General features: G+C 43.2%; 2 protein-coding genes across 6 annotated transcripts in view; both read right to left on the reverse strand.

Annotated features, from left to right (window-relative positions):
• Window positions 1-11,365, reverse strand: part of HEATR4 (HEAT repeat containing 4) — a 45,323-nt gene that overhangs the window by 24,858 nt on the left and 9,100 nt on the right. For all 5 annotated transcript variants that reach the window (XM_027971998.3, XM_042252745.2, XM_060418289.1 and 2 more), the window contains 5 exons: window positions 10,366-10,556; window positions 8,982-9,122; window positions 5,982-6,185; window positions 4,058-4,201; window positions 100-279 (listed from right to left, as the gene is read on the reverse strand). In XM_027971998.3, the coding sequence (XP_027827799.1) occupies window positions 100-279; window positions 4,058-4,201; window positions 5,982-6,185; window positions 8,982-9,122; window positions 10,366-10,556 (860 nt within the window). The remainder of the gene's footprint in view (window positions 1-99; window positions 280-4,057; window positions 4,202-5,981; window positions 6,186-8,981; window positions 9,123-10,365; window positions 10,557-11,365) is intronic.
• Window positions 764-1,135, reverse strand: LOC121815982 (NADH dehydrogenase [ubiquinone] 1 alpha subcomplex subunit 1). The gene has a single exon (XM_042252746.2). The coding sequence runs from the start codon at window positions 1,088-1,090 to the stop codon at window positions 878-880; it is 213 nt and encodes a 70-aa protein (XP_042108680.1). The 5' UTR covers window positions 1,091-1,135; the 3' UTR covers window positions 764-877.

An 11,365-nucleotide genomic window follows, 5' to 3' on the forward strand; every position in this document is an offset into this window, starting at 1 on the left:
AGCGTGATGGTGGAGAGGGAGGGACCAGGAAAAGGTGATGGTGAGATGTTCTTTCTTTACCCCATATTTCCAGGTTGGAAGTAACGAGGAGTAACTCACCCTTCAGAAGGACAGTCTGCATGATTTCCTGGGCAAGAGGATTATGTGACTGTATGGCATATTGGCATACTGCTGCGGCCATCCGCACATTGGCATTCTTGTCACAAAGAGCAGCCATTAGCGGGGGCTGTAGAACCTCTGGCAAGTCCTGAATAGGTAAGGCTTTCATAGCTTCCTTGTCTGTGATCAAAAGAGAGCCAGTAAGAGGGTGTTAGCTAGTCCCTTTGCTTTTCTCTAAAACACAGCGTTTCCCCTGTAGCCATATGGGGGTCATTTCAGCCTCAGTTACAGATGCTTACTGCTACTTAATTAGAATTTAGCTGAACCCCTACAATGGGTGGGATTTTAAGGCTAACTTTTGTGCTGGATATTCCTGTTCTCACATCTTTATCATCTGGTCTCTGCAGAATTGTATTCAGGCCAAATGAATATGTTTCCTACTAGGCTATGGTGACTATCACCATGAGTTTTAGTGATGAAAATAAATTTTTGTAATTTTAGTAATAATAGCAAATATATTTAGGTAGTGCTTTGCCACTTGGATAGTGTTTCATATTCATTATCTCCTTCAGTCTTCTAACCCTCACTGAAGTAGGCAAGGCAGGTATTACTGTGGAGCTCACCTGAAACATGTGTTTTTCAGGAATCCTTTTAGTTTTTTTTTTTTTTTTTACACACTACAAAATACAATGCATGCTACACAATATGCTGCATAATCTACTAGCAGGGATAGAAGAGCATGACTGAGTTGTTCTTCATCAACCAGGAAAACGTTTCCTTAATCAATGTTCTCCAAACCCTTTGACACATAGTAACGGTTTACTCCAGAGACGCGCCTATCTCTTTCCATCAAATACCACTGATATGAATAATGGGCAACCCTTTTTTCCTTGCCCCCATTACTGAACCTGTGGATGCGCGCGGTGGCCATTCCCGGGATGAACAAGCACACGCCCATGACGGCGATCCCGGGGAGAACCTCGAACCACATCGCGATGCCGTTCCCGAGGCCAAACACTCCCTTCCAGGTCCCTTCTCCTTTTAGGTTTAACTAAACAGCCTCATAAGACTATCATAGGCCATAGTCTTCGGAAGGAAATGGGACGGGAACATAGTTTGCCCACAGGGAAGCATCAGTGTTCCTTTTGTCAAGAGTTCTTGAGAATGGTTTGTCTAGCACTCTGGGGACAGTTCATGAGCATAGAATTGACTCTGGGCATAAGTCTTATGTTCCACCAGAGTTATTATCCCTTTTATATAACAACTCCATAGATGTAATTCCAGGGTCCTCAAAGGGCCTGCCTTGATAAGTCACAGCATTCCTGGGAGCCTGGAGGATGGTACCTCCTTCAGGCATGTATGTCTCACTTGTAGTTCTTCCCAGTCCAAACGTCATTTAGCAGTCAGGGTTCATTTTTATCATAAGCTATGTGGCCTGTGAAGATAATTTCTGTCCTTACCAGGTTATTGGGGCAACAGGTAGGCATTTAACTAAAGCTCATTTCTCAAGTAGAAGGGTAAAGTGTTGTGTTAAATTTTTGTCCACAACTATCCTCCCATTTTTAGTATGAAGTTCAGAGAGGATACGTGACTTCCCACGATATGGCAGAGCTAGACTTATAGCTACGATTTTATATAAAATTTCTCATTTGTCCTTTTTACCACTACTGTAAGCCACTATGCCATATGTGTAGAAAGGGCTAGAAGAAATGTGTGCCTTTGAGGGGATCAGATGGAAGTCAATTGAGTATTTCAAGAAATAATGAGTAAGATAATATTCTTTGGGAAGATGTGGGGAGGAAACAAGACAAATCAAAATCTCAACACCCAGGAAAGGGATCACATGAAAGGGAAAGACAAAGGTGTTCTTGTATGTGGAGATTTGGAGATAAGGTAATATCTCTTCCCACCTATGGAAGGTTTTCTCTATGCCAGGCACTAATACATATAACCCCATTTAATGCTCAAGAAAATAAGCAGTTAAAAAATGTGTATGTGTGGAAGCATGGGCTTCCCAAGGACTACAGTGGTAAAGAATCCTCTTGCCAGTGTGGGAGGTGCAGGTTCAATCCCTGGGTTGGGAAGATCCCCTGGAGTAGGAAGTGGCAACCCACTCCAGTATTCTTGCCTGGAGAATCCCTTACTGCTGTGTTGAAAAAATTAAATTAAAAAATTAAATTAAAAAATTAAAATTACTACTATGTTGAAACATGAGTATATTATGGACAGAGGACCCTGGTGGGCTACAGTCCACAGGGTCGCAAAGAGACGAATGCTGAGCACGTGTGTGGAAGCGTATAGCAGGGGGGTGGGGCAAGGAAGAGTCCTTGGAGGAGGTGACGTCTTAGCTGAAAGTTGAGGGGCATGTATAGAAGTTGATCAGGTCAAGAGAGAGATAAAATTTCCTAGCAGAGGGGAGAGACAGATTTGAAAAGTTGGAGTTTAAATGCTCATGCCTGGAACCCAGTAGACTGGAAATAAGTAAAAAGAAACCTTAAAAACTTGACAACTTTGTAGAGATAAAATTAGTCCCCACCTCTAAGAAGTTCCTTGCCTGGTAGAGATAGCAGAAAAGTAAACAGACAATTATGACAGAATGATAAATATAAGGACAGAATAATATTAGGATGTTACTAGCAGCAGAGAAGGGAAAAATGTCAGCCCAGGCTATACACAAAAGGTGGTATCTGAGAGGGCACTTGGGGGTTAGTAAGAGTCAGTGGGTTTTATGTCCTTTTAATAGCATTTTATAGTTTCTGTCATCTGAGTCTTATGTCTTGTTAAACCAGCTCCTCAGTAGATTATAGTTCTAGCTCTTGTAGATGGGAAATGTTCCTTTTTTAACTGCTTATTGCTAGCAAAGAAAAATGCTATTGACATTTCTTTTTCAAAAGGTTATACAGCCATTGGGGAAAATGGCCAAGTTCTTAATTCATTTTACAAAACTAGTAAAAACACTTAAAAATACTGTAAATAAACACTAACACTTAACAAAAATACTGTAAATAAACATGAAATTACCAATTTCATTTACAAATATTTTAAAATATGAGCAAATCAAATCCAGTGGAGTAATAAGAGAATGATCCATTAGGATTTATTCTAAGATTGTAACACTAGAATTCATTATAACCATAAAATAAAGGAGAAAAAACTAGAAAATGGCTGGTAAAATCCAACACTCATTTTTGTAATAAATAGAAAAACCTACATATATGTTGGCATGTGTTTGTAAAAGCACAGAAAGTTGTAGAATGCCAAATTAAACATTGTATACCCTGGAAATGGCATGGGGTAGGATTGGGGCTGGGAGGTGGGTTGGAAGGAACCTCTTTTTAAACTCCTCTGTGTTGACTGATAATGACACTTTGTATTTCTTTTGTAATAAAAAAAATGTTTATGAAGCAGAATCCATAGATTCTATTGGTTGATAGTTGTGGGGAGAGGAAGGATTTTTGTCCAGGCTGACTCCCAGAGTCCTGACTCAAACTGGCTGGGTTATGGGGCTGCTGGTTGCTATGTGGGATGTGAGGAGGGGTCTAATGGCAAGAATGATGAGTTTAGTTTGAGACATGGTGAGTTTGAGACTGTCAACATGCTGTGAAAAGAAGGACTAAATTGTAGTCGGGAGAAAAGTGTGTGTATATACATACATATATACATATACTCTTTGGTTATTATGAATGGGATCTCTCAAGGCAGAACAATGTGAACTTGCTTGTGAACTACTAAGCATCCAAGGGTGATGAAATTAGTGCAAAAAAGCACTAGATCAGAAGTCAGGAATTTTAAACTCATCTCTGTTGCTGAGAAGTTGTGTATATTCAGGCCAGTCTCTGGGTCTTTGTTTCCATTTTGTGAAATAATCTCAGATAAGCTCCAAGGTCCCTGCCAGTTCAAAACTTCTATGGTTCTATGGATTGCTTATATTCTCAAGCAGGCCCGTTGTGGCTCTTACCGGAGTCCCCTTGACTGATGGCAGCACGGGGCCGTTCTAAAGCAGCTGTGGCACAAGTGACGATGGCTTGGATCCGGACGTCATCATGGATGTCCACCAAGCTCTGCAGCAGGCCCTCGACAGTCTTATGGTGCCACTCGATGACTACACCACAGGAGGAGAATTAGAAGAGGACCACTTAGGGTTAGATATTGTGTTGCAGACAGGTGACAAGAAGGCCCCTTCCCCTAGGACAATCCAAGCAAAACAGCTCAGAAGCATAAAGGGCCCCAGAGATGCCGCCCTGAGGAAGTTATTTCTTTGATGCTCCCTGAACCTTCTTAAGGAAGTGTTAGTCACTCAGTCGTACCCAACTCTTTGTGACCCCATGGACTGCAGCCCACAAGGCTCCTCTGTCCATGGGATTTTCCAGGCAAGGATACTGGAGTGGGTTGCTATTTCCTTCTCCAGGGGATCTTCCCAACCCAGGGATTGAACCTGGGTCTCCTGCACTGTAGGCAGATTCTTTACCAACTGAGCTGAATCTTCATAGGTATTAATAATTCTCGAACAAAACTCCTCCCAATCCCATCCTGTACTCTGTCTTTTTTGTTTTTTCTTTAAATAATTTCTTTTTTTGCCTCACTGCATGGCTTATGGAATCTTAATTCCCTGACCAGGGGACAGAACTTGGGTCCACAGCAGTGAAAGCCTGAGTCTGAACCACTAGACCACCAGGGAATTCCCATAAATAACTCTTTATTGTTATCATCTGGAAAATGGAACAATAAGATGGTGATCAAGGGTACTTTGCCCTCTTTATAGGGGCTTCCCAGGTGGTGCTAGTGGTAAAGAATCTGCCTGTCAATGCAGGAGGCACAAGAGACACGCGGGTTTGATCCCTGGGTCAGGAAGGTCCCCTGGAGGCTAGCCTGGCAACCCACTCCAGTACACCTGCATGGAAAATTCCATGGATAGAGGAGCCTGGTGGGCTAGAGTCCATGGGGTCACAAAGAGACATAACCAAACACAGCACCTGAAAGCGAAAGTCACTGAGTCGTGTCCGACCCTTTGTGACGCCATGGACTATACAGTCCATGGAATTCTCCAGGCCAGAATACTGGGCTGGGTAGCCTTTTGCGTCTCCAGAGGACCTCCCCAACCCAGGGATCAAACCCAGGTCTCCTGCATTGTGGGCAGATTCTTTACCAGCTGAGCCACAAGCGTAGCAACACTTTTTATAGGTGTGAGCTTTTGTTTCAGTGCTCCCACCACCTGTAGGTGCTCCCTACTGGTAGTTTTTACTCAGAATCTCTTTTTCAACCCTTTTTGTTTATCTGAATCAGTTTATGTGATGGATCACCTCTTTTTTCCTGTACTAACTAGTTTTTCACGTTCTGAAAGCCAGCAGCCCTTGAGTCCTCAAATCTTGCAGTTTCAACAGTCCTTGCTGGGCCCTTCCTTTGCCCCAGGCACACTACTCTGGAATCTGTTACGGCAAAGTAAATATGTGCTAATTCCAAATTTACAAATGAATTTTGGAGAGCCAATTGCAGGTTTTTTTGATCACTGCATTTCCATTGCTTAGGCAGCATATTCACCCTTTCTTTCATGCATCGTGTATTGAGTGTGACGTTTCAGGGGTCAGTAAGATAGGGCCTCTGCCTGTGAAGAGTTCGCTGGGTAGTGAGTTTCCACAAATTACTGATGTAGAACCTGCCCATGTGAAAAGCATCCAGATAAATGCAACTGCCATTGTATGAAAAGCTCTTACCTAGTCTAGCCTTGATGAGGCAACCAGATTTTTATTCTTCATAAGAGAGGGATGGATTTTCAAAGATTGGGAAATACTTGGCCAAGGTGAGAACGTCTTCCTTCACAAATCACTGCTACGTCAGAACGATCCCCGCCACCACCCCTGCCCCTGCACCCCTCCTTCACTCACTTAGAGCCCAGGCCATCTTCCATTCCTGCAGCATCCTTCGCAGGACCACCAGTTCCCAAGACACATTCTCCTTCAGTGACTCTGCTTGCTTCTTCAGTTTCCTGGTCTTCACAGACACGTCCTTCTCACCCACCTTCAGCAGCAGATCCTTGGCCGGTGTGGGCAAAGCTGTCCAGCGCATGGCTCCTTTCACAGGCTTGCAAGCTGGGCAGGGCGACAGTATGAGGTATTATGCCCATTGCCCCGGGCCTGAGTTCCCAGCCAGCATCACATGCCTATTCCCAGCTAGCACCAATGCAAAACAAAACTGTCAAGAGCCAGCTTTCCTGTGATTATGTAGAAAACTGGGTACAAGTCCCATTGGGAGTCATGACAGGTGGTGACTACAGACATGATAAAGCCATGATGATGGGCAGAGGAATGTAGGGAAGAAAAGATAAGGTACATACAAACCTTTATACATGTTTAAGAAATCTTTAGGAACATAAATATATTTATATGTAATAAGATTTGCTCATAAAATTCCACATTTGATATATTACCATTAAAAGTAGGATATAATTGGCCATTAATTCCTAATTTATTGTTTCCTTTTTAGTGTTCTTAATTTGGGAGGAGTGGGATTATAAGCTACTAAGGGTTTACAAGCAAACACCCTCTTCCAACAACACAAGAGATGACTCTGCACATGAACATCACCAGATGGTCAATACCAAAGTCAGACTGATTACATTCTTTACAGCCAAAGATGGAGAAGCTCTATACAGTCAGTAAAAACAAGACCGGGAGCTGACTGTGGCGCAGATCATGAACTCTTTATTGCAAAATTCAAGAACTGAAGAAAGTAGGGAGACCACTAGACCATTCAGGTATGACCTAATCAAATCCCTTATGATTATACAGTGGAAATGACAAATAGATTCAAGGGATTAGATCTGATAGAGTGCCTGAGGAACTATGAACGGAGGTTTTTAACACTGTACAAGAGGCAGTGATCAAGACCATCCCCAAGAAAAAGAAATGCAAAAAAGCAAAATGGTTGTCTGGGGAGGCCTTATAAATAGCTGAGAAAAGAAGAGAAGCTAAAGGCAAAGGAGAAAAGGAAAGGTATACCCATTTGAATGCAGAGTTCCAAAGAATAGCAAGAAGAGCTAAGAAAGCCTTCCTCAGTGATCAGTGCAAAGAAATAGAGGAAAACAATAGGATGGGAAAGACTAGAGATCTCTTCAAGAAAATGAGAGATACCAAGGGAACATCTCATGCAAAGATGGGCTCAATAAAGGTATGGACCCAACAGAAGCAGAAGATATTAAGAGGTGGCAAGAATACATGGAAGAACTGTACAAAAAAGATCTTCACGACCCAGATAATCACGATGGTGTGATCACTCACTTAGAGCCAGACATCCTGGAATGCGAAGTCAAGTGGGCCTTAGGAAGCATCACTACGAACAAAGCTAGTGGAGGTGACGGAATTCCAGTTGAGCTATTTCAAATTCTAAAAGATGATGCTGTGAAAGTGCTGCACTCAATATGCCAACAAATTTGGAAAACTCAGCAGTGGCCACAGGACTGGAAAAGGCATTTTCACTCCGATCCCAAAGAAAGGCAATGTCAAAGAATGTTCAAACTACCGCACAATTGCACTCATCTCACACGCTAGCAAAGTAATGCTCAAAATTCTCCAAGCCAGGCTTCAACGGTACATGAACCAAGATGTTCCAGATGTTCAAGCTGGTTTGAGAAAAGGCAAAGGAACCAGAGATCAAATTGCCAACATCCTCTGGATCATCGAAAAAGCAAGAGAGTTCCAGAAAAACATCTACTTCTGCTTTATTGACTATGCTAAAGCCTTTGACTGTGTGGATCACAACAAACTGTGGAAAATTCTTCAAGAAATGGGAATACCAGACCACCTGACCTGCCTCCTGAGAAATCTGTATGCAGGTCAGGAAGCAACAGTTAGAACTGGACATGGAACAACAGACTGGTTCCAAATTGAGAAAAGAATACATCAAGGCTGTATACTGTCACCCTGCTTATTTGACTTCTATGCAGAGTACATCATGTGAAATGCCAGGCTGGATGAAGCACAAGCTGGAACCGAGATTTCTGGGAAAAATATCAATAACCTCAGGTATGCAGATGACACCACCCTTGTGGCAGAAAGCAAATAAGATCTAAAGAGTCTCTTGATGAAAGTGAAAGAGGAGAGTAAAAAAGTTGGCTTAAAACTCAACATTCAGAAAACTAAGATCATGGCATCATGGCAAATAGATGGGGAAACAATAGAAAGTGTGAGAGACTATATTCTTAGGCTCCAAAATCACTGCAGATGGTGACTGCAGCCATTAAATTAAAAGATGCCTACTCTTTGGAAGAAAAGCTATGACCAACCTAGATAGCATATTCAAAAGCAGAGACATTACTTTGCTGACCAAGGTCCATCTAGTCAAAGCTATGGTTTTTCCAGTGGTCATGTATGGATGTGAGAGTTGGACTATAAAGAAAGCTGAGCGCTGAAGAATTGATGCTTTTGAACTGAGATATAGTCTCTTGGAGGATGGGCACTTTTTGTTTCAGAAGTTGATTTCCTGATTAACTCCTTTCCCTCTTCCTTACCTAACATACAGAATGAAGGAACACCGGTTGACCCTAGGGCCTGAAGCAGGTATGGGCCTGAGAATGGAGTGGGAGGGTAGAGTGCTTCATCAGAAGTTTAATGTACTTCCTTTGGAACTGTTAAGCCAGATCTGTTTTGTTAGTAATTACTAGCCCTAAACTGCTTGGTTATACTTAAGTTCTGTCTAATTTCAGCTGTATGGCCACAGAGGTTTTTCTTTGTTACAGTTAATATCTTATAATTTTATGAGATGATTCTTAGTTAGTTGGGAGGGACTTCCCTAGATGTGATGGTGTCCCCACCTGCAGAAAAGGGACCTTAAAGAAATAGGCCCACTTCCATCTTTACTCCCATTATCAGTATCAGCTTCCTGCTTACTTGATTCAGGAACTGGCTGAGAAGTCCACCTTTCTGGGGTTTCAGGGAAGACCTTAGATAACTGCTTGATGTACCGATTGAGATTTTCCAGGAGAATTTGGTCTCTCTTTGCACCAATCTGGTGGACGATCTGGACTTCATCTGTGAACAGACAAAGAAATAATGAGTCCTTAGAACCCCTTCCTCCTCTCTTCCTGGGTTATTGGTTACCAGGATCAGACCAAATTTCCTTTTATTTCCCCAGAAAAATCCATTTAAAAAACCAAATCAAATATAGAATGATCTCCTTTCATATGAAGTTTTAAAATGCTAAATAAAAATTATTGCATATTGATATGTACATGGATGGCAAACTATAAATAAAGCAAGGTAGTGGGTATGCCTGGTTAATGGGGACGATGGAGAAAGGATTCAGCAAGAAGCACACAGGAGACCCAGTTTCCTTTTGCCCTACTCTAGTCTCTGGTACTCATGGCTACTGTGCTCTGGGGACATCCCCTGAAGGTGACTACTGCTTGGAAGTATGAGCTGGTGGCCTCAAAATGGCCCAGAAACCAAGTCAGAACCTAACTTACAGGTATTGTCCCCTATGAAAAGCTAAATACTAATGAAGAGTTCCCTAATTCATCTCTCAGCAGTCATAAATACCTTTGTCCAAATAATTTTGTTAAACACTTTAAGAAAACTTTCAGTTGAAAGCAGTTTAGGAACAAGATGGGGGTAGGGAAGAAGAAACAACTTGGAGCATGTGGGCCTAGACTGTGTATCCCAGAAGCCCAGGCATCTAAAAGCTAGTGGGACGGATGGGAAAGCTGGTGGGCACTGGTGGGCACTATATAGTTCCCATCTCTTTGAAGAGCATTTTAGTTGATATTGTTTTACAAATAAGGTACATGAGGCTTATAGGGATTATATAATTTGCTGAAGGTTATGAGGAGGGGGCTAAGCCAGGATTTAAACTCAGATCTCCAAAGTCTAGGATTTTTCTTCGAACACAGCACCTCAGTGGGGGAATAATCTCAGTGAGAGAAGGGATAAGGGTGTGCAGAGAAGAGGTAGGTTGTTCCCAAAGCCGCATCTTGCTTGCTTTGCCATCCTACCCTCCACTACCTCCTCAGTAAGCATGAGGGGAAGAAGAAGAAGCATAAGAGGCGGGGAAGAAGAAGTCTCGTCCCCACTGGATACCTACTCCCTATCCCCACCGTCCATCCCCCTACCCCCTGCCCAAAACCTTCCCATGTTAGTTAACCAGGAGATATTCCCATGAACACCTGGTTCCTCCAGGGCCTCTCACCCACATCCATGACTCCTCCAGCTCCCTGCTACCTTCCACCTCCCTGCTCCATGTCCCCTCAGCCCCAACTACAGGACCCAGCTTCATTACCAAAATAAATCTCCTGTTCAAAGGTGTTGTCTGTGGAGTAAGCAAACTTTCCAGCTCGGGGATTCACCTGTCGAACGTGGCTCTGGCTTGGGGACTTGTAGACGCTCCCCTTTTCATCTATTTCCTCAGCTGTCTTATTCGTGCCAGGCATGGCTTCAGCTGTCTGCCCTTGCGGCAAGTAATTTGGCAGTCTTGGAAGGATTGAGAGGGGGAGAAAGGGGGAACAGGTAGCTTTAAAATCGGTGCCCTTAGAGGGTGTCTGGACTTGGGGAAGGGAGCCCACCTCCTCCATGACCTCACTTTATCTCTCATATGTGGTTGTCCAGCGGACAGACTGTAAACTTTTTAAAGGATAGGTCCACAGCTGTCTCATTTACGTTGTATTCCCAGCACTTGGCAGAGTGCCTGGAAAGTAGTGGGAGTGCAATGTATATTTGTGCAATAAATGAAGGAATAAATATTGCCACTTATTTTTAGCTCACTTCTAGGAATCAGGGCTGTTATAGCTCCAGTCTTCCTTCTAGTTATAAATGAAAAGGAAGCCATGAGAAATGCATAGCAATCCTCCTCTTCTCTCAGCTTGTTTAGTTCTCCATCCTGCTGCCAGTCAGTTTTTGAGTGAGTGACACACTGGCTCCTTATTCAGAGTAAGGTGGGACCAAACCTCAGAACCATGAGGTCTCTGCCTTCCTCACTCTCACCATGGACACATTTCTAGGAGCCCCTGGTTAGTACCTGGAACAGCAGAATGGCTCTCCTGGGAAAGGCTAAGAACTCCTTCCTTTAAAGACAGTGGTACTCAACTGGGAGCAGTTTTGTCCTTCAGAGGGACATGTGTCAACATCTGGGGACATCTTTGGTCGTCACAGTTGGAGAGTGCTACTGGCTTCCAGTAGGATGCTGCCAAACATCCTATAGCGCACAGGGCCGGCCGCCCCCAACACAGAATTATCCAACCCGGGATGCCAAGAGGGCCGAGGTTGAGAAACCTTACTTTGTG

This window comes from Ovis aries, chromosome 7 (genome assembly GCF_016772045.2).
Source record: "Ovis aries strain OAR_USU_Benz2616 breed Rambouillet chromosome 7, ARS-UI_Ramb_v3.0, whole genome shotgun sequence".
NCBI lineage: Eukaryota > Metazoa > Chordata > Mammalia > Artiodactyla > Bovidae > Ovis > Ovis aries.

Coding starts and splice junctions, on each gene's coding strand:
- LOC121815982 (XM_042252746.2), bottom strand. CDS start 1,090: ATGTGGTTCGAGGTTCTCCCCGGGATCGCCGTCATGGGCGTGTGCTTG.